Raw genomic sequence first — 24102 nt, 5'->3', positions numbered from 1 at the left:
ACCCCATCATTGTGACCCTTTCCGCATAAAAGCTTATATGCCACAACTACATAGACAGCATGCTAAATGGTATTCCACAAAGGATATACAGCAAAATACAGTAACTTGGTTATTTGATTCTTACATATGCGAACTGAGATTTTCCAGGGAAAAAAAAAAAGCACCAACACAAAGACCTGGAAATCTGGATCCCATCCCACATATACAGTGGAAACAATTGGATTACCAATGAAATGCAAAAAACGAAGGGAACCACATCATGGTAAGCATTTCGAAGAAGAAACGCATTACACATGAGAAAAAAGAGAACCTTCATAAATTAACAGGGGTGCGCATGTCATGTACTTTGATATATTGCACCATTCGATCATTCATGCTTTAGGTCCAGAACTGCTACTTTGCTTTCTTCAGGAGGGCCGATGTCATAAACTCAGCATCATCCCTGACAAAACTCCACCAAAGGTATGTAAGAGGTATGTTGATTGCATTCCAGAGAGCAAGCGCATCTATATAACCCTGGTAAGGTGGGAAGTCATATATCTCAAAGACCATGGCAAGGCCTCCTCCTGCCACCACCACCCACAACTTCCAGCGTGATGGATGTCGAGTAACACCAGCCCAAACTGCCCATGTAAGAAGCTGAGCAATGCCCATGGCCATGCACACTTTCATGTTCAAACCTGCAAAACTTGTTTAAGCTCATTGTCCAAGGATTGAGTCCCACTACTATGCCACAGCAAGTAGTGAACTAAAGGCAACTAAAACTATGGTTTGTCATTCAATGAATGGAGGTTTTTGGCAAATGTATTACCATAATCAAGTTTATAGAAGTTCAGGTACAGTATGTGTGTGGTCACGAATGCAATCAGCGGAGCAGAAACCATGACCCTGGCAGCCTCATCTCTCACATTAAAAGCTCGAAGTAATGCTAGAATGAGTGAGAATCCAAGTAGTGCTACAGCAGAAGAAATATCTAGCTTCTCTGTTAACTCCACATCTCTACATTGTATAAAAAAAAGGTTTAAAACTGTCTGAAAATAATTAACATTACATTTAACATGAACATATCAAAATTGTGTTCTTCCTCACACTAGGCACAATCACCGCATTAATTGTGCATCAGTACTATAAGTTATAGCATAGTTTTTCTGTTGCAATGTACCAAGTCAAGACAGAAAACAGAGAAAAATTATAGCAGAGGGAAGGTCTACCAATATTCTTTTGGCCAAAAGTTGAAATCATTCATGATGTAAAGGAATTCAAAACCACTTACCGGCTGTGAAATACACCACTCCAAAACCTAGAGTTCATTGATAAGATCCCATAGATGTGCCACACGCCCGTATATTCGTAGTAAGTCCTCTTATTTGGATTCAAAGGCAATTTGTAGTATACAAGGATGAAAAAAGATATCCAACCATGAAATTGCATGGCAAGATTGAGAGCAGAAAGAGCAACAGCAACAGGTTCCTATGAACATGAAAACATGAGAAAGTTCATTCAAAATGATTAGGCCATCATATACGCAAGTAAAATTAGCTAAATCAGATGAATAACCAATGTTCTGTACTAAATACGAGAGAAAAACCTGGATGCCATAAACACGCTGAAATGGCCATTTTCCATGATACTTGACAGGCTTATCACCAAGTTTCTCTCTCTCCTCCTCCCTAGCAAGCATGCAGTGGTACCTGCAGTCACTGCGGCAGTCCCATTGTTTCCAGCGCAAATAAAGCGGTTCTTGCATGTACCATGGACCATCAATAGGTTTCCCATCAGATGAAAATTTACAGTGTTGAAAGCATTTCTCTCCTACACATCCAGATTTTTCACACTGCACCACACAAGACCTGAAAACCCCATCGAAATCATAATGAATATTATTCTAACAGCCACGAGAAGAGAACAGGAGAAACGAAATCCTGTAGATATAAATTTTGTACTTATGAAATCACATCAAATAGCAGAACAAATTTACTCTATGTTTCTGGCATATAATTCCTGACACAACACTTTTATCTTTTTTCCTTCGAATAAATACCAGAGCATGCTAATCACTGATAATAATAGGTCACTAATCTTCATTAAAAATATTAAAAGAAAATTTTAAAATTTTTTCCTAGCATTAAATGATTGTAGAATTTTCATCATTATCGTCATAAGGTAACAAAAACATCACATGTACAAAGACACCAATCGTTGTACGGAAATACGAAACCTTTTCCAGATTTTGAAGTTTTCGACCTCTAAAAGATGAAGACTTTATAACTAAAACCTAGCTTATCAGTCAAACAGCGAGAGCATTCTATCGAACTCAAATACTTAACTCAGTGAGTTCGATTATTATAGGATAAAGAAATCAAATACTACTGATACGAGCTCGGGAAGACTCAAAGACAACGAAAGGGAAATTCCAATCAGTAAATTAGTTTTAAAATTAAACAGAAACATGTGAGAAAAAGGCATACTTGTAAATCGGATCAGCATCGCCAGCGCTGGCGTGAAGAGCAGGAATCAGAGAGCAGAGTGCAGCGAGGAAGAGAATGCAACGAAGCAGAGCCATCTGTTCTGGGAAGCAGAAAGTCAACAGAGAAAGGGGTCTTCTAGAGGGTTCTAGAGTCGGCGAGGAATGTTCGTGTGGAGATGCGACTGGTTGCCTCCCATGGACTCTCAGAGCAGTTCTGAGAGAGAGAGAGAGAGAGAGAGAGAGAGAGAGATAAGGAGAGAGATTCACTGAGGACGGACTGAGTTAGTGAGCGAGTTGAGTTGAGTTTTGTTGTTGTTGTTGTTGTGGTTTTGTTGGGCTTGGTTGGGGGTGGTGAATCGAGGCGATGGGGCGGAGACCAGAATCTCGTGAGGGTCTCAACTCTTGGCGATTCTCGAGGAGACACGTGGGTGACACTGGGACGTGCTGATGCTGTCTTTCCCTCTATTCTATTATCTCTCTCTCTCTCTCTCCCCAGCTTTCTTTTTTATTTTCTTTTTCTTTTTCTAGTCTCTGTTTTGCTCGTGAAGCACTGAAACATGAGACTGTATATGGTAAAAAATCGATCAATTTATTTATATTGTATTATTGTATGACCTAAACCCAATTTTTTTTTTTTCCAATATGAAATTGAGTTTGTTTAATTTCACATTTCTTAAAATAGAAAAAAAAAAAAAAAGGTTTTGGAGCGAGTCCTGCCAGCCTGTTACAGATAGAGATACTTTGGTAGTTTCGCGCGTGGGGATGAAAGATATTGTTCCCAAATATTTTTTACCGTTATCTCGCCCCATTGCCAAGAAGCAATCTGTTGGTGCTCCAAATCGCGCATGAATCTTCTACATCTCCCTTCAATCAGCCGCATATCTTGTTACTTGTTGTACTTGCCGGAGCTTTCCTATTGTATCCATTGATCGATACACAACCAAAATATTCTTTACACTATCTCTCGAGCAGAGAGCAGCAGCCATGACCTCTCTAACACTCCCTCTTCCCCCGACTCTCATCTCAACGCCCGCCAGTACAGTCAAACCGCAACTCGCGCTGTCCTTTCTCCGTCAATCACATCCCTTCCCGCGCTTCTCACACTATCGTCTCCCGAAGCCGCCGCCGCCAAAGACCATCACCGCCTCCTTCGCCTACGTGTCTGGGCCCGCCTCCGACCCGATTGTCAGCGAGCCCGACCCGAAAATCGACGGGCCGGACTCCAAGGACCAGCCGCCGAGCGTGATTAGCTGGGGGTTATTGTTGAGCCTTCTGCTCAAGCACAAACTCAGGCTCGCCATCTCGGCTTTCGCCCTCATTGGCTGCAGCGCTTGCACTCTCTCAATGCCCATATTTTCAGGTACTAACAGAACGAAAGCGAGAGAGAGAGAGAGAGAGAGAGAGAAAGACAATTTCACTTCAATGTTTCAAATTTTCTATATGTTTTGTTTGGTTGGCGAGAAAAATGAAGGTAAAGAAAGGTAACAAATCGATACTTGTTCTTTGTTTAGGGCGGTTTTTCGAAGTACTCATTGGGAAGAGGCCAGAGCCATTGTGGAAACTGCTGAGTAAAGTTGGTGTTTTGTATGCTTTGGAGCCAATTTTAACAGTAGTTTTCGTTGTTAACCTGAATACTATTTGGGAAAAGGTTATGTCCACACTCAGAGCTCAGATTTTCGGAAGGGTTTTGATTCAAAAGGTAAAGTTCAGTTATTTCATTTGTAGTAGTGTTAATTAATACAAACTTGAAATCTCTCTTCTTAATTTGTGATACTGGTTTGTTCTTTTGTTCATCCTTGCAGGTCGAGTTTTTTGACCGTTACAAGGTGTGTATGTTGACCTTTATCGTTATTATTTTTATTTTAAATTATGTGTGTTCAGGTCACGTTTTTATTTGAGGACTGTATATGATACCATCTATTTTCTACAGGTTGGTGAACTGACGGGGTTGTTAACATCCGATTTGGGTTCTATTAAAAGTGTTGTGAGCGAAAACATTTCCAGGGACCGTGGATTCAGGGCACTTACTGAGGCAAGCAACTCTACACCAAGTACAAGTGAGCTTTATGTTGCCTCCATTTACGCATGCAATACCTGGTTTTGATTCTCTTGAAATTCACTCAGTTTTCACCACCAGAGCACTAAATGGTTTCCTGATTTTCAGATTTACTTTACTGACATTATGTGATTGCTTCCAAATGTGTTTGTTACAATTATATGAATCAAATTGTTGTATTACAAAATGGAAATTAAGAAGTAACCCTTTGCAGCAGAATCTAATTGGTGGATTCGTTTTCCCTTTATCACTCATGTTCTCAAGTATACATCTCCTGTTTTCTTTGTGCCTTGTAGGTTACCGGGACAATATGCATACTATTTGCTTTGGCTCCCCAACTTGCACCAATCCTGGCTGTGTTGATGCTCACCGTGTCTATTTTAGTTGGTATTTATCTTGTCTTCAAGACTGTTTTGAAATTGATATTGTATGCTTTTCCACACATGAGGATGGTTGTGGATCTCTTCCTTTGCTTTCATTGTAGAAAATCTCACAGAACTATAGAGCTTTATAATTACTTTCATGATTGTTTTAAAATTGATTCTTGCATAGGTTACAGTAGAAGTAACAAGCACCATGGCTATCATCATTTTTGTCATGTTTTAAGCTTCCTGTGGAAGTGGGGTAAAAGATACCAGAAATACAAGTCGGATTATTGACTTTTTGTTTTAGGATTAGGAATACTTTATACATCATAACCAGCTCCTAATTTGTGATGTTTCACAAATAGTAGTTGTTTATATTAGTATCTGAAATTGCCAATTGTATCAGATTAGGTTCTGCACATCTTCCAATACTGCCAGTATTCGTCCTTTTGATGGTTGCCTAATGTTCATTGTAGCCTTTAGGTGGGAAATTTGGTATGTTGTTGAAACATGTTCTTTTCCCTGATTATGACTATTATCAATTTTCTGAAGCTGTATACAAGAGATCAACTGTGCCTGTTTTCAAGGCTCATGGATTAGCTCAAGCATCCATATCTGATTGTGTGACAGAAACATTTTCTGCCATACGCACTGTAAGTTTTTTGAAATTCTTGTACAATAATTTCTTTATCAGCCACAGAAGTCAATCTTTGTCATTCAGAATTCAGAATTGAGTGTGGTTTAAGATTGCGTGCGCACTTGATCATTATATTGGTAACGACATGCTGTTGCAGGTTAGATCCTTCGGTGGGGAAAAGCGCCAGATGTTAATGTTTGGTAGACAGGTAAAGTAATACAAGCTAGTGAATTTTTTTCTTTTAAAGGAAAGCCATTCAATGCACTTAGCATCTTCTTCATGAGCTTGGCAGGTGCTAGCTTACCAGAGCAGTGGAATAAAGCTCGGGACTTTTAAATCCCTTAATGAATCTTTGACTAGAGTTGTTGTTTATATATCTCTAATGGCCTTATATTGTCTCGGAGGAAGCAAAGTGAAGGCGGTAAGCACTTGTGACCCTTCTAAAGCTTAATGCAGATTCAGTCCCTCATCTCCCATCATTTATTCATCTGTGTTCGCACAACCTCATCTTGTCAGCAACCAATTGGGCATAACATTTCATGGTTTCAGCTACGATTGATCTAAATTCATATTTTGCTAATTTTTTCCTGCTTGCAGGGTGAACTCTCTGTTGGAACTGTGGCTTCTTTCATTGGTTACACGTTCACATTAACTTTCGCTGTGAGTCAGTTTCTATTGTATGTATACCTTAGTACTATTTCCATCCTCTCAATGCTTTTTCTAAGTGTCTGAGCTAACTAGGTTCAAGGCCTGGTTAATACATTTGGAGATCTTCGTGGAACTTTTGCTGCTGTGGAGAGGATTAACTCTGTTTTGTCTGGGATAGAAATTGATGAATCCCTTGCTTATGGTTTAGAAAGGGAGATGCAACATAAGAAATTACTTGATGAAAATTACAGATTGTTCCTCATTGATGGTTCAAGTGAGAAAAATCAGTCAGTAAATACACATTACATGTCAGCTCTGAAGTCAGCTAGTAACATTAGTCGCTTAGCTTGGTCTGGTGATGTTTGTCTTGAAGGTATGGATGCATTGTCTTTAAAGTGCAGTGATTACCAACTTTTCTTTTTTGTTTATTCCTCACTGTGGTTTTGGTTATAATATATACCATCTAATAAGCCCATGTAGTTATTAACATGAACTGCTTGCTTTTCATGGGTTCTAATACCAATTGTGTTGTAAATTAAGTTGTCATTATAATTTTTATCATGAGGGAGGAATTATCTCTGTATGAGTATGCATACATAGTGTTCCAATGTGCTAATGAGTAACCTGATTTTGTTATGCAGATGTGCATTTCTCTTATCCCTTGAGACCTGATGTTGAAATTTTAAATGGTCTAAATCTAACGCTAAAATGTGGAACTGTAACTGCTCTAGTGGGCCCAAGCGGTGCAGGAAAAAGTACTATTGTACAGCTATTGGCACGTTTCTATGAGGTTTGCTTTTCTTCTCTTTATATGTTTGAGCCATCAATTTCATTTTACTTGTCTTGTGCAGATGAAACCTATAAATAAGCTAAATGTCTGACTTATGCAGCCAAATAGTGGTCGTATAACAGTTGCAGGAGAGGATGTCCGAACATTTGACAAGAGTGAATGGGCACGGATTGTCTCTTTAGTGAATCAAGTAATTTCTCTAATCCCCATACATCTGATATAACACTTTATGCTGTGGAACTCACATTATATTTTCTTACCCTTGGTTCTTCTCATACTTGATTACCTGAGCATCCAATATTACTTGTGCTGCAGATTGTAGACCACATGTAACCATCCAAGTTTCCTTGGATTGGTAGTTTCGGGTTCCCTTTGTCTTTCATTAGTTGTGGGGTGACAACTTGTGGTGTGGTCTTGACTGATTTTGGTCATTATACTACCCAATCAAGGAACTAACCTATGTTTTGCATACTTATACTTTATGACTGCATATTGAGATTCTTTTATGAGGAATGTGCATCTATTTAGATCAATGATAGTTTCCCTAAAGCATTCTACGAACTTTTATTTTCTTATGTCCAAACTTGGTAGCCTTCCTTTTCTGGGTCCAAACATAGCTCAACTACATTTGATGCTTGAGCTTGGGGTGGGTTGGTGGTAGGACCAAGACTTAATGTTTGGTTGGGTAAGTCTATAGTGAAATGCTTGCTCTTGGTTCACTTGGGTATTGTTGTCAAACCTGTCCAACCCAGAACGAAGATGAATATGAGCTAAGAGATGCTGAATATTGATTATTCTTTGGAACCATTTTCTTCATTTATAAATGGTACAGGAACCTGTTCTCTTTTCGGTGTCTGTTGGAGAAAATATTGCTTATGGGCTTCCAGATGATCATGTATCCAAGGATGATGTGATCAAGGCCGCAAAAGCTGCAAATGCTCATGAATTTATTATTTCGCTTCCACAGGTTGGTCGTCTTTCAAATATGTTGTGTTTACTGTGCTTGTTCCTGGGTTTTTTTTACGAAATGCTTATTTTGATTTTGAAGGGTTATGATACACTAGTTGGTGAACGTGGAGGCCTACTTAGTGGTGGCCAGAGGCAGGTATGAAAAATCAGTTGAGAGAGAGGGAGAAAGTTAGGGAGGTGGCGAAACTTGATAGTTTTCTGTTCTTTTCTGTGCAGAGAATCGCTATTGCAAGAGCTCTGCTTAAGAATGCCCCAATTCTGATACTGGACGAGGTAAAGCATTGTTTGCTTTTATTGCTTCTATACTCTAGTTCCAAACAACAAACTTGATTCCGATCCTGATCATGATAACAAATGAATCTGGATACATCAAAGTCTCGTCATTATTCTTCCCTGTTGTTTTGAAAGCTCTTCTGTTTTTGGCATTAGAATTTTCTAACCCCAAACCCGGATTTAGGCTTCATTTGTTGAAGTTATTTTCCACAGGCCACCAGTGCATTGGATGCAATTAGTGAGCGCCTAGTCCAGGATGCACTGAACCATCTGATGAAGCGAAGGACAACATTGGTGATTGCTCACCGATTAAGCACGGTTCAGAATGCCCATCAAATTGCACTGTGTTCTGATGGGAGGATAGCTGAACTTGGTACACACTCCGAATTATTGGCTAAGAAAGGTCAATATGCTTCATTGGTTGGCACTCAGAGGCTGGCATTTGAATGATTTGGAAAATGCTTAGACATTTCCCCAATGACGGAGCATACAAGTGAGTTGTACAACTATACACTATACATAGTATCGCTGCTTCTCTGTTCTGGCAGCATATTTACTTCCATGCTGAGTTTTCATTTCATCATGCAGGGGACAGAAGTCACAGAACCATTTCTTAAAGCAAATGATGTTTATATAGTTGCAGAAAGAGAACGATAACAACACAGGAAAAAGAAAAAATATATATCATAAAATAGCTATAATTGTTGTAACCATCACTTGTTAAACAGTCAAATTCATCTACATTTTAGTGTAAGGCTATGTAATACTCACAGATATAAATTTTAAAGATCATCATTAGAGGAAACAGTATAAATTCTGTGTGCTACCCATGTAGTGGGTAATTTTTTCGAAATTTAGAGAAAAAGCGTGATTTTCAGTGTTGATTATATATATATATACACACTACAGAAAAAGGAATGATTGTCTCTCTTGAAACCACTAAGAACTAAGACAAGGAAATGATAGCGTTGAGGTCGGCAAGGCATTCAGTGGGTAGGCCAAGGAAGGAGTTAATCAGAAAGTCATCAATACGTTCAACAGTTGCCACCCCAACCAATCTGCACTTTCCTTGTTCATCCAACCTCTCCCCTTTTCCACTTTTTATTGATCCTTTTGATTCTTCAGATGTCAAGACCGTTTTCACCAGCAGCGGAGGAGCCTTATAGATACTCCCTACAGAAAACCAGAACTTTGCCTTGAATTCAAGATCAACCTACAAACACAACAATACCAAATACCAAATAATTGGTCATGAAATATATAGCTGAATTTGAAGGATGCCACAATGGTTTTTGTTGAAGAAGTTTTTGTTTGTTTTTTTACCTGGCCAGATTCTTGATTGATGCTCCCACTGAAGAGCTCGGGGACAATGTCAATCTTCAAAAATGGTGGCAATGGCAATCCCAAGAACTTTGTTGTTACACTCTTCAATGGTGGGATGTAGAGTGTTTCAAGATCAAATGACACCGAAACTTCATCGCTCAAGTTGCTTTCTGCGACCTTTGCACCAGACCCAGTTCCTTTCCCACCTTCAGCATTGTATTCAAAGTCTGGATATATGGATATGCCAAGCTTGCAGGCACTCAAAGTCCTGAACTTAACGGTATAAAGTTTCGATTTTGGGTGTTGGGTTTGAGTGGCTGCAGTGATGGGAGCAAGTTCTTGTTGGTTTTGACTGTTGGAAGGGGAAGAGAAGGAGATGGTTTTTGTTATAGGCTTTTGCCTTTGTGTTGAGAATTTCCAAAGAACTGGAGGAGGATTTGAGTTGTTTATCCTGCACCCCATTTGGCGGGTACTTCTCTTGTGTTTTGTGAAGGTAGAATTAACTGAAAGCTAGTCCCTTTTCTTTTTAATCGTTTTTTTCTGCCCCACTTTTTTATGTATTGCAAAACTTGAGGCTGGTTTTGAGTCTAAACCTTATCCTTTATGATGACTGGTTGTGCAATTGACACATGCATAGACAAGCGTCATCTGTTGGAGATTTGCTCTAGAAACACCACACCAATTTTGGTGACTGACCGCCCAAGGAAAAGAAAGAATAAAAAAAAAAAAATTGGTAATGGATGGATGCTTATTATACATCCGTTATGCAAATACCTTCAAGTTTATTTGGGATAAAGAAAGATTAAAAGTCAAATCCAGCTTTTATTGATACTTAATTTTAATAGTTTTTGGTTATGATAAAATAATCATCTTTTCCATGGAGCAAGCCAATAGATGATAACGCTAGATTGCTGTCTCCTAAGGTAGGGGTAGCAGAGCATAAATAATATGAGATGGTGTTTCTTTGCTTAATTAGTGAAATGAGTGTTGTGTTCCACTCTAAAAGACAGGTGATAATGCAGATATCTTCTTGAAATCCCTTTAATTTGCCAGACCCAGACCCATTCATTCTAGCACTCACACTCACTCCAAATCACTTGGCTTTAATTTATCCAGAAGAATAATAACCCAAACATGAAAATTGTTATTCATAGCCAAGAGAGGAAAAAAAAACAAAATTTCTACAACGATTGGGATCAATAATTTACCTTTCACAGATGAAACTGATATATAGGAAGAAAAAAGAAAAGAACAGAAAACCCCCAATAGATATAATATCATAAGACTCGGCAAGCATTCTGTAAACAATTACTTTATACAAAAGGGCCAAGCTCATTAGCCACAACTCAGCACTCTTCCCACCTACCGCTGAAAAATAAAAACAACTCTCCATATCAGGAAAACATCAATCTCATCATACCACCTACTTGCAACCAATATGAAAAGTGGCACTAAACATCAGGAATCAGCTGAATGGGAACACATAGAGATTATACAAACAACACATTAGCTCATAAACTTCACACGAGCCTCTTAATTTCTGCACACCATAATATTAATACTTCACCAGAAGCCTCCTCCTTATCTGTTACTCTTCCTACCTACCAGTAAAATCCAAAATTCACTCTCCGTATCAGGAAGACACCTATCATCATACCCCCAGCTACTTGAAACTAACATGAAAATTGGCACTAAGCATTAAGAATCAGCTGAATGGAGGCAAGTGGACTTGATACAATATAGAGGCTCAAAAACTTCACATGAGCACCTTGATTTCTGCAAACCATAATATTTCATCACGACCCCCTCCACCTTATCTTTTACTGTTTCAGGTCCACACAATTAACAGACAAGAGAAGATCTAAGAGAAGTAGGAAGATGTGTGCATGACGACCAACGAATGATTGATTCGGTCACCATGAAATCTAGTTGTTCACGCTCGCCAAGTCCGATTGTACGGTTCCTCTTGCTGTGAATAGCTGACGTCCTGGATCCAATTGTTCCACCTGTCCTTTTAGCTTCCACTGGTTTGTTAACCATTTCTCTAGCTTCAAGTCCAAATGAAAGGGAATTTGGCAATAAGAGCAGCTTCCCTGCGATTGTCTCTGCATCACAATACATTGATACGATTGAGATGGGATTTCTATGATACTGGTGCAGGGAGCAGGAAAAAGTAACTCAAAATACCTCCATGAATTGCATCTACTCTGGAAATGCTGGCTGAGAAATCTAACGCACAACTACTTTCCTCAACCAAAGAGCCAGGGCTGAAGAATTCAAAGCTTGGCATTGAGGGAACAAGCGAGGAGAATTCCAAACCATTAGAATCACCATTGCTGCAGAATGAAAACCCACTGGATGCTATGCATGGAGGAAATGGTTCCGCCATGAAAGAAGAAAAAGATGACCTGCAAGTAAATGCAGGTGGCTGGGCATCACATATACTAGGTGATCCAGTCCCAAAGCTGATGTCCCGACTCCTGGACATAAATGAGGTAGAGAATGAGCTACCATTGTCACAGCCTACACTTTCACACTGACTCAGTTGACTACTCATCCAAGGATGATCTACAAAAGGAAAGTTCACAAAGACCAGAGAGTAATTAGATAATGAATTTTATAAAAAAACAGAGTCATTATATAATGAGTTAAAAGAAGAAACAAGAAACATAAGGTTTGCAACTCTTGGACTTGAAGCCTACTAGATTAGTCAAGTACACAGATAAACTGCATTACTTCGCCAGTCAGAACCACAGAGTGCAGAGTTAAGAAAAGTCATTGATGCAAAATCTGTCCATAATAATACTATGTTGCTTTCTCAGAAGAACTACAGTGTGTAGATAAATCGCAAGGATCAAAGGTCTATTTGACTCCAATCTTGTATCAATTTATAACCACTATATTTTTGCATGTATTCATGAATGACCACAAAAAGATGACATGTATCTTTATATAAGCATTAACCTAAGAGTAGGCCTTCTCCAAAGTTTCAAACCCTCTACCAACCATCTTAGTTACTGTTACAGTCAACATAAATGGATAATTCATTTGGTTCTTCTAATAAAGATCATCTTAGAGAATTTGATAATATATTAACAATCATCCAATTATTACCTTCCACATTCCAAATATGCCAACCAGAATACAAAAATGCGACATCCGGATTTGACAGTTACAGCATTTCAGTAAACTTTGTGTGTGTGCACGTGGTCGCAATTGACCTACCTAAAACCTGCTGAGCAGTGAGCCTTCGTGAAGCATCTGTACAGAGCATTCCTCTAATCAGATCCTTAGCTGATTCAGTAATGCGATCCCAGCGATCAGATGGGAACCTCAGATCAGCTGTCCTAACAGCATCAAATATCCGTGATTTTGTCTTTCCCCAAAATGGTGGCATTCCACTTAGAAGAATGTAAAGAATAACCCCCGCACTCCAAACATCCGCAGCCTGGTTATAGCTCCCTGCAAGTACCTCAGGAGCTATATAAAATGGACTGCCTACTAACCCATGCAAACTTTCCCCTGCTTCAACCAAAATACTGTCAAACATCTGACTGAACTCAAAGTTCGCAGAAAATTTAAATACAAAACAAAAAAAGCAAACCATCAAAAAGTAAAGAAGTATGGAAGTACCAGGCTTGATGTAAGTTGCAAGACCAAAATCTGCCAATTTAATTGGAGATGAGGAGGCTTTTGTGGCCAATAGGATGTTCTCTGGCTTCAAATCTCTATGAACAACCCCATTTTCATGACAATATAAAACTACCTGAATCAGATGCCTAAAGAGAACCCTGGCTTCAGACTCAGAGAATCTTCCATGCTTCTCTAACTGGTGGAAAAGCTCCCCCCCTGCACAAAGCTCCATCACCAAATGAACATACTCTTCCTCCTCATACACCGCCTTTAGATCTACAACATTTGGGTGTCCAGATAACCTGGTCATAATTTCAATCTCAAGCTTGATGCTTCGCACATCATCTGAGGTCACTAATCGATCTTTAGCAATTGATTTGCATGCCAACACCTCTCCGGTCAACTTATCTGTGCACGCCCTAATAACACCAAACTGTCCCCAACCTAATTGCTCTCCAAGAATGTACCGATCTTTTAGATTTGCAGTCTGGTTTGCATCCAAAACGGAGGAAGTCAAGCTTTGGACTTCGTAACAATTGAATGGGCGTGTTGATGGTGCACTGCTGCTGTTGCTCTTGGCAACAGCCATACCAGTATTCTGCTCCCCCAACCACCCAGAATATTATTCACAAGCTTGGTCCACAAGTTTATATTTTCACGGCTTTGTGTGGCTTATTTCAAAACCTTTTATTCCAACAGAAGAAAATTTTGAAGTTTGATGTCAATATCTCGATTCTTTTGCTTGCACATGCATTCCCTGGATTCAGAATCAGAAGAGAAGCTTCTTCCAAAATAGTAATTAAAGTTGCCAATGATGCTTCTAGAACTTAAACCATCAGAACAACAAAACCTCAAACTTTCAGCGGGGAACTCCTTTTCAACGTGACTGGATCACGTGGATCTGGGTGGAAATCAAACTGTAAGAATTAACTAAATTCAGTCTCACGCATTAAATTCAAAACTAAAGCAATTATAAACAATACCCATTGGAGCAAATTCTATTTAGAGGAAAAACTATCTCTTTGCTTTCTACTAACATTTTCTTTCGTTTTGGACTTGTCAACTTTCAAAATGAAGCACAAAGCAGAATGCAAATTCAATTTAGATCTCCCACTTTTAACATACCACCCAAAAATAGAAACAAAAACAAAAAAAGTTTCGCCACGCTTATGAATAGATCAATCAAGAATCTCCGGTAACAAGCTCTAGTCATCTGAAAACAAGCACAATTTTCCTTATCCACCTCGCAAAAGCAGAAGCACCATAACCCATCACCCTAAAAAGTCCCCAACTTTCACGAACAAAACCCAAATTCAACTCAAGCCCTCCAATTTCAGTTGAAAACAAATCGACCCAGATCCATATTTTTAAGTAGTTACAAGCGAACCCACAACCCCAACTTCACACACACTCAAACAGATACAGAGAGACACAGAGAGAAAGAGAGCGAGAGATGGAAACGTACCTGTTTAAAGAGAGAGAAACCAGAAAGAAAAGGCAAAGACGAAGGAGTCCGTTGGAGCAGTGGTTGAGTTGAGCTCCGCAAGACAGAACTGTCCTGTCCTGTGGGCTGAGCTCTCTCTCCTTGGCTTTGGCTCTGGTTTTGGCTTCCTCCGAGTGTGCTTTAAACTCTTCTTGCTTCTGATGTTTGGCTCTCCCCCTTGTTTATTTACTTCTACTCTACTGTCTCATCAATATTGGCAATTTGCCTTTTTTCCCTTTTTTTTTCCTTCTTCTTTTATATAATTTTTTTTTCAAATACGGGTCTCTCTACTCGCTGGCTTAATTAAAATACCGCATACTTGCTTGTCCTTTTTTATTTCCCTCATCAAAAGAGGAAACAAAACAAACTTTCCTTTCCGAGAAACTTGTGACAATTTGAACATATACACACTTCAATCCAATTATACTGAGGAAAATACAAAGTAAAAGTAAAACTAAGTTTTGACATGAGGTTAACTCATAAACAAACCATTTTAATGGCAGATTTTAATGTCGAGAAGAGAAGAACTAAACAGTTGGTGAGAAATTGTCTTGGCAACAAGAAACAACGTGCATGCATGTTTTGACTTCATGCCTACTTCATTATATTCTTGTATGGACGTCATCAACTATGAAACCTTCTTCTTCTTCTTCTTCTTCTATTTTCTTCTTGTTTCTGTTTTCTGTTACTATAGATGAGAGCAAAATAAAGAGGTTGTTGGGAACACAGATGTAGAAATGTTTCTCTTCTAGAAGCTGAAAACGACAACTTGTTAAGAGTTATAGAATTGACAGATGATGAAAATCCATAATATAAGTTTTTATGGACTTTTCCTTAATTTGGTAAAAACCCAAATGACAAGCCTATGATATGCTTGGGCTTTGGAAGTTGAGACAGTCAATTTTTTCTTTTCTTATCAGCCAAATTTAAACCAAATCTACCTTCATTTGTCTTCATCTTATGAATATGACCCCTTTGGCCTTTGATGAGGTGAACAATTCTGCATAATTAGTTCATGGCTTTTGAGACCAAAATGGAAACTGCATGGCTTTCCAAAGGTGGGAGTTTGAGAGGCATACAGCTTTTGCAGGGCCATAAGATTTTGATGTATAATATTATATGGACTAGTTCTAAAAGATGTGCTTCTTCTATAAGAAATATTAATGTTTATCTTACTATATAGTATGACATGTGACCACATATCTCAAAAAGTGTGATAATCTGCAGATATATGCTTAGTTAAATTGGCTGGGATAAATGTGCTATCAACTATGCACTCAAGTTCGAATTCCTATCCCTGTAATCTAAATTAAATTAAAATATACTATTATTTGTTATTAAAAAAATTATAATTTAAGTCTCATCGAAAGAAGATTAGAGAAAAGGTTATTAGCATTCCTATTTCACTAATTCTTTTGGCATAGGGCCTGATGTCTTTTTTTTGTATTTTTTGGCAAATTTCTTAGGGATGAGGATGATATCCTCAAAATTGCTCGGGCGTCTAAAAAGACGAAGAAAACCCTATATATGACAGGGCATTTAAGTAATTCGACTTTCTCGTACACATGACGCAATTCCAGTTTTGTACATCGCCTCCCTCACTACCGTGAGGGAGAGAGACTGAAGAGACTGAGAGACAGAAGAGAGTCTCGCAAATCAAACACTCCTCCAAATTCCAATAATTAAATTAGGGTTTGTGAAATTCAAATCTCCCAATCCCTCACCCAGAGAGAGAGAGAGAGAGAGAGAGAGAGAGAGGAATTTAGGGTTTCCGATTCTCTCCAACTCCATTATCAGATTCCAATCGACCAATCCATCCAATCAATATTGAAAATCTTTAAACAACACACACACAAAAAGGGGGAAAATCGAAGCTTTGAGTTCAAGTCTAGCTACAGGGAGATTCAAATTCGTAGCTAATGGATGTAGATGGAGGGGGCAACAAACGGGTCTTCCACAGATTAGGCGGGCCCCAATCCGACCCATCCAAGAACCAGAAGGTATGCTTCCATTGGAGGGCAGGCAAGTGCAATCGCCACCCTTGCCCTTTCCTCCACAGGGAGCTACCGCCACCACCGTCACAACAAGGTCTCAACGGAACGGCATCGTCTAAGCGCCATCACGCCTTTGCTGCTACCACCGACGGTCCATCGGCTCGGAACCGGGGTCCAAATAACTTCAATGGCGGGGCTTCTTCGACGTGGGGCCGCACTGGAGGGACTAGGGTCTTTGTTAGGAAGATGGAGAAAGTTTGTAATTATTGGGTTCAGGGGAATTGTAGCTATGGGGATAAGTGTAAGTTCTTGCATTGTTGGAGTATGGGGGATAGCTTCAGCTTATTGACACAGCTTGATGGGCATCAGAAGGTGATTAGATTATATATCCCGGGTTGTCATTGTTTTTATGGGGTTACTCTTGTCCTCTTTTGGCCTTTTATTGGTCTTTATGTTTTATCAACTGATGTGGTTTCTTGTGTTTTTCGTGAACAGGTCGTTAGTGGGATTGCACTGCCGTCTGGCTCTGATAAGCTTTATACTGGGAGTAAGGATCAGACTGTGAGGGTTTGGGATTGCCAATCTGGTCAGGTAGTCATTCACTTTTGGGCAACACCAATTTTCAATTCTATGTTTGGTTCCTAAGAATTTATAGTTGAGTAAGATATAGTTCTGTTCCCCTTCTATTTGGTAGCTGAAAGTTCAATCTTTAATTGGAATGGGCAAAAGAACTCCTGTAGCTTATCCCATTTATAAACTTTAGATGAGGGCTTAGTTTAGTTGATTTGTAAGCACTGGACACGGGAATTTCCTACCAATCATGATTTTAAGGATGTCATCCCCTGATAGGAATGTGAAAATTGTAATGCCAGGTAATATCTCTGTAAAGAAAGTAGAAAGTAATCAACAACACTAAAATGCAGCTGAACACAGTCCTTGTCAAATTGTAGTCAAATTATTGGAGAGATTACTTCAGCGAGCAAAGTGTTTGGACTTATGAGTGGCAATGATAAAAACTGTAGAAGGGAAACATGGCTTGTATTATAGGATGCATAGAAGGGTCTTGAGAGATTTTATGGGGAGAACTGGAGAGCTTTCTAGAGATTTTTTTCTCATGTCCCAATTATTGGCCTTTTGTTTTCTTAATCACCAGTTCATTGTGCTCAGTTTATATAGTTGGATAATATTTTTCACATGTCTCATTGTCAATCCAGAGGGGTAGGGAAATAATTCATGTGCTTGTATTTGTTTATTTTGCAGTGCCTGGGAGTAATTAATCTTGGCGGTGAAGTAGGTTGTATGATCAGTGAAGGTCCTTGGGTATTTGTTGGTATACCAGATGTTGTAAAGGTAGGTAGGACGAATCTCCTTAAAAATTAAGCTTATAGCAGCAGACTATAATGATATTTTGCCTCATTCGGTTGTGGATATGGTTTTGTAGGCATGGAACACCCAAACTAACTCTGAACTGAGTCTTAGTGGGCCTGTAGGACAAGTTTATGCCCTGGTTGTGGGTAATGATTTGCTCTTTGCTGGTACGCAGGTAATTCCTTGACCACTTTTATGGTTTAATTTTATGATTGGTTCCTCTCCTTGTTAGGGCTTTCAGCTGTGAGTATTTCTGTGCTCACAGCAGCATCATTGTGTGAACCATCCAATTATAGACCATATTGAGGGAGCACGCTGGTTTTTTTTAATTTTTTTTTAATTTTATATTTTAAATAATCATATTTAAATCTTGAAAAAGGCAGATTGCATCCCATTGTGAAAGGCGCTTGCATCTACTACTTCCTCAATTGCTCCCTCTCCATTTTCCTTTGTGCATGCATGTACGGAATCAGCATATTTTTTTAATATTTAGCGAAAATTTTCTTTTGATGCAGGATGGTTCTATATTGGCATGGAAATTTAACGCCGTTACTAATTGCTTTGAACCAGCTGCATCGTTGAAAGGTCACACTCTTGCAGTTGTTTCATTAGTAGTTGGAGCAAATAGGCTTTACTCTGGTTCAATGGACCATTCTATAAGGGTAAGTTGATTTAGTATCATACGTATTCTGCAATGAGCATAAATGCTTGCTGGTGGAACACTCGTGAAGACCTTTAATTGCTCCACAACTGTAGTTCAGTCATGTCATGCTCATGTGGTATTCTTTTAGGTTTGGAGCCTGGAAACATTGCAGTGTATACAAACGCTAACAGAGCATACTTCAGTTGTGATGTCTGTTCTTTGCTGGGATCAGTTTCTTTTATCATGTTCTTTGGATCAACAATTAAAGGTTTGTCTCACTTCTATGATTAATAAGGATTTTTGTGGGTGTGTATGTGTAACTGTGTATTGTGCTAGGACTGTAAACTTATTTAGTTGTTCCAATTGTTTGGTTTGTGCAGGTCTGGGTTGCTACTCAAAGTGGAAACTTGGAAGTAACATATACTCACAAGGAAGAACATGTATGTTGTTTATGTTTCAATATATGTCTTCACTATTTCAGTTATATTGCTATTCCTGCATTGATTAAGAACAAGATAGGCATTTTTAAGTTTCCTCGGAGGAATATTGAAGGCTGAAACTCCATGGCCTATCATTTAGAAGCTCTAAATGCAAGTTCTGTTTGTTCAGCAAATTATGTAGTCATCTTTGTTAGCGTGTTATGCAGGTAGTTTGATTTGAAAGCCGTAGTCATTAGTTTTATTCCCCACTATAAAGTCTTTCACCTAGTGCTTAATTTTCAGTTTCCTGGACCTGTTATCATAAGTTTTATTCCCCACTATAAAGTCTTTCACCTAGTACTTAATTTTCAGTTTCCTGGACCTGTTATCATTATAGGATATGTATGAATTTCAATTCCCGACATGAAATGTCAAGTCCTTAATGCTTATGACCTTGCTGTAGGGTTTGATTACACTGTGTGGGATGCATGATTCAGAAGCCAAGCCCGTCTTGCTGTGCGCTTGCAATGACAACACTGTCCGCGTCTATGATTTGCCAGCGTGAGATTTCAACACTCTCTCTCTGCCCTAGTTCTTTTACTTTTCATTTTTAGGTAACATATTTTTCAAGCATCTTATTTGCTCTAATTGTTTTCTTTGGTTCTATTATATGGTCTAGGTTTTCCGAGAGGGGTAAAATTTTTTCAAAAGAGGAGATAAGATCAATCCAGGTAGGTCCTGGTGGCTTGTTTTTCACAGGTGATGGAACCGGTCAAGTGAAAGTATGGAAATGGGTGGTTGAACCGGCTCCAACTGCCTAAGGAGGGAGATTATTTATACGGGCCACAATGTATTATTAATTTTTTTTTCTTTCTTGATTTTCATTTTTCTGGGGTTCATTTGTAAGTGTAGGTCCGAGGAAGAGATTATGCCTCTTTTTAATTTTCTTTTTTGGGGTCAGACTGATATGATGGGTTGGAGAGCTTTTGGATTTATAGAGGTAGGAGTTAGTCGCATCAGCAGCAGCACTGTTCGCAGTCCGCTCTTTACTGTGTGCCATGGACGTAAAGAAAGCTTCTTGGCCCATGCAAAGTTGTGACTGACTGCGGGACAAATCTCCCTAAAGAGCGAGCTTTATGGATCATCTGTATGCGTTAATGTTTTAGACTTTGGAGTGTAAAAGCAAGACAAATTTTTCTCTGGTCGTCTTTTAAGAAAAAATAAATAAAAGTTAGCACATTGACAAGTCCATTTTACTTCGATGAGTTTGTGGGCTCTCTAATATTGTTTGTGTACTGTTTCTTTTTATTTGAACTAAAAGTATATTCGTATATTCCGTAAACGCGGAGGACTATGCATGTATTTCCTTTCATTTGTTTTTTGTTTGTGGGCCAAAGGTCGGCAACCTCATGTGCCATGTGCAGGTGCAGCCTTGTTACCTTGTCTAGGGAGAAATCATGGCCAAGTTGTCCTGTTGCACTCGTACACACGTGCCTAACTCCATGTGAATATTGTTGCATAATTCCCACCCACACGGCGCCCACCCCAGAATCTGAGTCAACCTCAGCCAATGGCATCCTTAATACCTAATAAAAGTCAGCTCTAACGAGTAGGTGACGGGAGGTTGCATTCAGTGGGTAGGTAAGAGTTTGAGCCCAAAAATTTAAAGGATAGGGGGACCCCAAGCATTTAGGGTTTATTTTTTTCTTGCTGTTTCTTCAAGTATCAAGTAGAATCTAAAAGTCTTCATAAAAAAAATTGTAGAATCCAATTCCGCGTGGGAGCATGACTCATTTTTGTATGGTGGTACCAACTCCCTTCGCCATGCTTTCTTTACGAAATAATGTATCCGTCCTTGCTTATTTAAATTTGAATCCACTTTGAAATAGTCTTTAGTCTTTAGTCTTTTATCTATAGTTGGTTGGAGGATATCGATATCTCAAGTTCGACTCATATGAATAACGATGATGATATATATTTGTGATGAGTTCGATAACTAGTTATTCTTATCGTTTCTATAAAAATAAATAGAAAAAGAAAAAGGAAATGTCAATTGGTTTAGTCGGGGTGTTCACATCTTGCACCTTAATTATATCCCCCTTAAATAGTTTAAAATATCATATTTTTAAGAAATAAGGCTAACATGTATAGAGTTTGACTCAAATTGTTAGGATTTCTGATATTTGTAAAGTGGATTAAATTACACTCATCAATGGGCCATCCCTAATTAAAGAGTGGTGAGAAAAGTAATCTCCAAATTTATTGGGTAGTTGATGATGACGAGATGCAAACTATGACTAGACGAAATATTTTATCCAACCGTCCCTTTGAATTCAATCTCCCTTTTTCGGTAGTAATTTAAAAAATGTAGCATGTATCGATACGTCATTTCATATAGAGACTTGATGAGAAATGTCGTGCGAGAAATTTGTGAGAAATTTCCTCACCTTGGACTTGGATGGCATTGGTATGTATTATGTTTAGGAGGCAAATGGGTAGAGTTTGACTCGGGTTTGTTGCAATTTCTGATATTTTATTAAGTGGATTGGATCACACTAACAACTCATCCATGGATATTGGCTTAGTTAATGATCACGACATTCAACTATAACCAGAAAGAAATTTCTTTTGTGTCTCCCAAGAAAAAGATTAGCCACGCATCCAAAGTTAACTAACACAACCCACAAGTCCATACAAGTTTATAAAAAAAGAAAAAGAAAATACTATTAATATTATTATTGTTTAATTCATACAATGGCACTTATTCAACAATGCCTTGTTAACGGATAATGTTCTCGCCGACCTCTCTAATAAGAAATTGGATAAAGGTAAAAACTTGGTAGTAAGTAGCTCATCTTTACAAATTAAACATGACTTTTATGGCATTTCCGCCACGCGCGCTGGTTTCGAAGGCTTCTTCAATCTCCTTCTGGGAGAATCCGAAACGGTGCGTTATGAGGGGCTTCACATCGATCTTGCCGGTTCTCAAAAACTCCAGGCACAGCGGCCATGTGTTCTTATACCGGAATATTCCAACCACATCAACTTCCCTGTTTCACAGATAAAGACATTTATCAAACACCTTCATGATTCATCCATCCACTAGGCCTAATAAACTAGTTTACTTGTCGTTATTACGAGGGATTAAACACTATTAATTAATTACCTGGCAGCGGCAGGGGTGAGGGGAACAGTCATCACGCCGTGACCCATGCCCACGAGGCAAACTTTGCCGCCCGGACGGGTGGCGCTGAGGGCCGTTGACATAGTTTTATTAAAACCCACACAGTCAAAGCTCACATCTACTCCACCTTTCATCGCCTTACTTATCTTAGAAACTTCAGCTTCTAAATCCTGTTCAGATAAAATTTATATTAAAAATTAAAAAAATGGATTTGAAAATCAAATCTAAGAATTTTAAAATAAACTTTGACGGTGGCAAAGATAGAAACCTGTGGGTTTGTTGAGACTTTGACGGCGTCATCGGCGCCTAGAGACTTCGCAATGGATAAGCGCTCATCATCCACATCCACAATGACAACTCTGGCTGCCCCAAAAGCACGAGCAGAGAGCACCGACACAAGCCCGATTGGCCCTGCTCCGATCACCAGGACATTTGTTTCTGGGCCGATATTGGCTCGCCGACAGGCATGAACACCAACACTCAGGGGCTCGCACATGGCCCCTTCCTCCAAACTCACATTCTCCGGGAGCTTGAAGCACAGATCTGCAGGGTGCACAATCTGAACCCAAAACCAAAAAAGAAAAAATGCCCATCAATAACTGGCTCCAGTTTCGTACAGAGATCATAGAAAGATGAAAACTTTATGGGTGGGTTTTTGTTACCTGATTTGCCAATGAGCCGTGGACTGGTGGGGTGGCGAAGAACTTCATGTCTGGGCAGAGATTGTATCGCCCGCCCTTGCACTGCTCGCATCTCCAGCAGCTGATGCCGGGCTCTAGAGCCACGCGATCTCCGGGCACCAGATTCTTCACCATGCTACCAATTTCGTCAACGATCCCGGCACATTCATGCCCAATTACCATGGGCTCTTGAACAACAAAGTCTGCACATTTCATGGTCTGAAAAATGGCCAAAAAAAGAAAAGAATTAAAACAAGGGAATAAGTACTGATCTGTTGGATAAAGCCCAATTTTGGTTCCAAAATCATATGGGTTTTCAAAACCAAACCAAAACGGAACAATGAATATGCATCAGATTCAGAACCAGGGGAGAAAAGACAGGAGAGGGAGGCGAACCTTGAGGTAGTGGACATCACTTCCGCATATCCCAACAGCCTTTATCTTGACTCTGACATCATTGGGACCTAAAAATTAAGAAATCCCAAGAAAAAAGGAAACAGAATGTTAGGCAAGAGCTTCATTGAGAACAATTTGACAGAACCAGGGAAAGAATGTCATACATGTATAAGGTTTTGATATCATAAACAGAGATCAAAATCTTACCAACAGTGGGGAGCTTGAAAGGTTGAATCTTGAGGGTGTTCACACCCACAAGCCAAGCAGCCATGTTTTCTTGTTCACCATCCCTGGGTTCTAGAGCCCCTCCCTGAGAAGACATCCCTCCCTTACCCATTTTTTACTTGCTCTGGTTTGTAGTTGAAAGAGAAGAGAAGGGAAACGAGAGAATCTGGGCGTTTGAAAGGCAAGAAATTGAAAGAAAGAGAAGAACTTGAAAAACAAGAACTTGAAAGAAAGAGAAGAACTTGAAAAACAAAGAAAGAGAGAGAACGGGTGTTTGAAGGCCTGAAGGTAAGAAAGACAACGATGAGTACTTTCTGAATGAGCAGAGTGTGTCTACGGTGTGGTATTTATATTAGTTTTTGGAAAAGGGTGTGGAGAGGAACAAGAGATGTCGATGGAGAAAAATACTATGATTTGGTCAAGTGGGTTGCGGTCACAGCGAAAATCACATTTTTTTAAAATATTTTTAATTTATTTATTTTATATCCAGGAAAAGTCCAGAAATGAAGTATTTATCCAATTTGGAATTTTGTACGTGGGTGATTTGTT

The 24102-nt window shown here is 39.2% G+C and overlaps 6 protein-coding genes across 9 annotated transcripts; 2 read left to right on the top strand and 4 right to left on the bottom strand.

The window, feature by feature from the left end:
• Window positions 1-51: 51 nt before the first annotated feature.
• LOC110767668 (uncharacterized) lies at window positions 52-3008 on the bottom strand. Its single transcript, XM_021971276.2, has 5 exons — window positions 2469-3008; window positions 1589-1850; window positions 1274-1470; window positions 812-999; window positions 52-680 (listed from the first exon to the last, which is right to left on the bottom strand). The coding sequence occupies exons 1-5, from the start codon at window positions 2561-2563 to the stop codon at window positions 394-396; spliced, it is 1029 nt and encodes a 342-aa protein (XP_021826968.2). The 5' UTR covers window positions 2564-3008; the 3' UTR covers window positions 52-393.
• Window positions 3009-3200: 192 nt separating this feature from the next.
• Window positions 3201-9092, top strand: ABCB28 (non-intrinsic ABC protein 8). 2 transcript variants are annotated; one of them, XM_021971259.2, is made up of 17 exons: window positions 3205-3827; window positions 3979-4166; window positions 4270-4293; window positions 4398-4499; window positions 4820-4910; window positions 5441-5541; window positions 5683-5733; window positions 5818-5946; window positions 6123-6185; window positions 6267-6546; window positions 6815-6963; window positions 7064-7153; window positions 7796-7930; window positions 8012-8068; window positions 8149-8205; window positions 8419-8698; window positions 8794-9092. In XM_021971259.2, the coding sequence occupies exons 1-16, from the start codon at window positions 3452-3454 to the stop codon at window positions 8653-8655; spliced, it is 2130 nt and encodes a 709-aa protein (XP_021826951.1). In that variant the 5' UTR covers window positions 3205-3451; the 3' UTR covers window positions 8656-8698; window positions 8794-9092. The 2 variants fall into 2 exon arrangements, with proteins under 2 accessions (XP_088104349.1, XP_021826951.1); XM_088248223.1 differs by lacking the exon at window positions 8794-9092 and having other exon boundaries at window positions 3201-3827; window positions 8390-8599.
• Window positions 9059-10061, bottom strand: LOC110767659 (ATP-dependent Clp protease ATP-binding subunit). The gene is made up of 2 exons (XM_021971262.2): window positions 9529-10061; window positions 9059-9418 (listed from the first exon to the last, which is right to left on the bottom strand). Exons 1-2 carry the CDS (start codon window positions 9988-9990, stop codon window positions 9152-9154), a joined length of 729 nt encoding a protein of 242 aa, XP_021826954.1. The 5' UTR covers window positions 9991-10061; the 3' UTR covers window positions 9059-9151.
• Window positions 10062-10773: 712 nt separating this feature from the next.
• On the bottom strand, window positions 10774-14854 carry LOC110767707 (calcium-dependent protein kinase 26-like). 3 transcript variants are annotated; one of them, XM_088249453.1, is made up of 5 exons: window positions 14627-14854; window positions 13162-14078; window positions 12754-13053; window positions 11716-12096; window positions 10774-11633 (listed from the first exon to the last, which is right to left on the bottom strand). In XM_088249453.1, exons 2-5 carry the CDS (start codon window positions 13748-13750, stop codon window positions 11371-11373), a joined length of 1533 nt encoding a protein of 510 aa, XP_088105579.1. In that variant the 5' UTR covers window positions 13751-14078; window positions 14627-14854; the 3' UTR covers window positions 10774-11370. The 3 variants fall into 3 exon arrangements, with proteins under 3 accessions (XP_088105579.1, XP_088105580.1, XP_021827026.2); XM_088249454.1 differs by having other exon boundaries at window positions 13162-14062; XM_021971334.2 differs by having other exon boundaries at window positions 12754-13050; window positions 14627-14852.
• A 1371-nt stretch (window positions 14855-16225) lies between these two features.
• LOC110767708 (Transducin/WD40 repeat-like superfamily protein) lies at window positions 16226-20324 on the top strand. The gene is made up of 9 exons (XM_021971336.2): window positions 16226-17010; window positions 17134-17229; window positions 17899-17988; window positions 18080-18181; window positions 18522-18668; window positions 18798-18917; window positions 19030-19089; window positions 19532-19629; window positions 19748-20324. The coding sequence occupies exons 1-9, from the start codon at window positions 16564-16566 to the stop codon at window positions 19887-19889; spliced, it is 1302 nt and encodes a 433-aa protein (XP_021827028.1). The 5' UTR covers window positions 16226-16563; the 3' UTR covers window positions 19890-20324.
• A 1442-nt stretch (window positions 20325-21766) lies between these two features.
• LOC110767643 (GroES-like zinc-binding alcohol dehydrogenase family protein) lies at window positions 21767-23888 on the bottom strand. Its single transcript, XM_021971237.2, has 6 exons — window positions 23536-23888; window positions 23329-23396; window positions 22915-23151; window positions 22521-22811; window positions 22235-22422; window positions 21767-22118 (listed from the first exon to the last, which is right to left on the bottom strand). Exons 1-6 carry the CDS (start codon window positions 23663-23665, stop codon window positions 21926-21928), a joined length of 1107 nt encoding a protein of 368 aa, XP_021826929.1. The 5' UTR covers window positions 23666-23888; the 3' UTR covers window positions 21767-21925.
• Window positions 23889-24102: the final 214 nt, after the last annotated feature.

Source organism: Prunus avium, chromosome 2 (assembly GCF_965620075.1).
Source record: "Prunus avium chromosome 2, drPruAviu1.hap1.1, whole genome shotgun sequence".
Lineage (NCBI taxonomy): Eukaryota > Viridiplantae > Streptophyta > Magnoliopsida > Rosales > Rosaceae > Prunus > Prunus avium.
This window is presented reverse-complemented; position numbering and strand designations above follow the sequence as displayed.

What these genes read in the sequence shown, in the direction of transcription:
- ABCB28 (XM_021971259.2), top strand. Translation starts at nt 3,452, where the DNA reads ATGACCTCTCTAACACTCCCTCTTCCCCCGACTCTCATCTCAACGCCC. An exon ending in CATTTTCTGCCATACGCACT is followed by an intron (nt 5,542 to 5,682) that starts GTAAGTTTTTTG and finishes ATGCTGTTGCAG; the next exon opens with GTTAGATCCTTCGGTGGGGA. An exon ending in TGTTAATGTTTGGTAGACAG is followed by an intron (nt 5,734 to 5,817) that starts GTAAAGTAATAC and finishes TGAGCTTGGCAG; the next exon opens with GTGCTAGCTTACCAGAGCAG.
- LOC110767707 (XM_088249453.1), bottom strand. Translation starts at nt 13,750, where the DNA reads ATGGCTGTTGCCAAGAGCAACAGCAGCAGTGCACCATCAACACGCCCA. An exon ending in TGCAACTTACATCAAGCCTG is followed by an intron (nt 13,054 to 13,161) that starts GTACTTCCATAC and finishes TTTTGGTTGAAG; the next exon opens with CAGGGGAAAGTTTGCATGGG. An exon ending in CACTGCTCAGCAGGTTTTAG is followed by an intron (nt 12,097 to 12,753) that starts GTAGGTCAATTG and finishes TTCCTTTTGTAG; the next exon opens with ATCATCCTTGGATGAGTAGT.
- LOC110767659 (XM_021971262.2), bottom strand. Translation starts at nt 9,990, where the DNA reads ATGGGGTGCAGGATAAACAACTCAAATCCTCCTCCAGTTCTTTGGAAA. An exon ending in TCAATCAAGAATCTGGCCAG is followed by an intron (nt 9,419 to 9,528) that starts GTAAAAAAACAA and finishes TTGTGTTTGTAG; the next exon opens with GTTGATCTTGAATTCAAGGC.
- LOC110767668 (XM_021971276.2), bottom strand. Translation starts at nt 2,563, where the DNA reads ATGGCTCTGCTTCGTTGCATTCTCTTCCTCGCTGCACTCTGCTCTCTG. An exon ending in GATGCTGATCCGATTTACAA is followed by an intron (nt 1,851 to 2,468) that starts GTATGCCTTTTT and finishes TGGGGTTTTCAG; the next exon opens with GTCTTGTGTGGTGCAGTGTG. An exon ending in AGTGGTGTATTTCACAGCCG is followed by an intron (nt 1,000 to 1,273) that starts GTAAGTGGTTTT and finishes TATACAATGTAG; the next exon opens with AGATGTGGAGTTAACAGAGA.
- LOC110767643 (XM_021971237.2), bottom strand. Translation starts at nt 23,665, where the DNA reads ATGGGTAAGGGAGGGATGTCTTCTCAGGGAGGGGCTCTAGAACCCAGG. An exon ending in GTGATGTCCACTACCTCAAG is followed by an intron (nt 23,152 to 23,328) that starts GTTCGCCTCCCT and finishes GCCATTTTTCAG; the next exon opens with ACCATGAAATGTGCAGACTT. An exon ending in CTCACCCCTGCCGCTGCCAG is followed by an intron (nt 22,119 to 22,234) that starts GTAATTAATTAA and finishes TCTGTGAAACAG; the next exon opens with GGAAGTTGATGTGGTTGGAA.
- LOC110767708 (XM_021971336.2), top strand. Translation starts at nt 16,564, where the DNA reads ATGGATGTAGATGGAGGGGGCAACAAACGGGTCTTCCACAGATTAGGC. An exon ending in CAATGGACCATTCTATAAGG is followed by an intron (nt 18,669 to 18,797) that starts GTAAGTTGATTT and finishes GTATTCTTTTAG; the next exon opens with GTTTGGAGCCTGGAAACATT. An exon ending in CGCGTCTATGATTTGCCAGC is followed by an intron (nt 19,630 to 19,747) that starts GTGAGATTTCAA and finishes TATATGGTCTAG; the next exon opens with GTTTTCCGAGAGGGGTAAAA.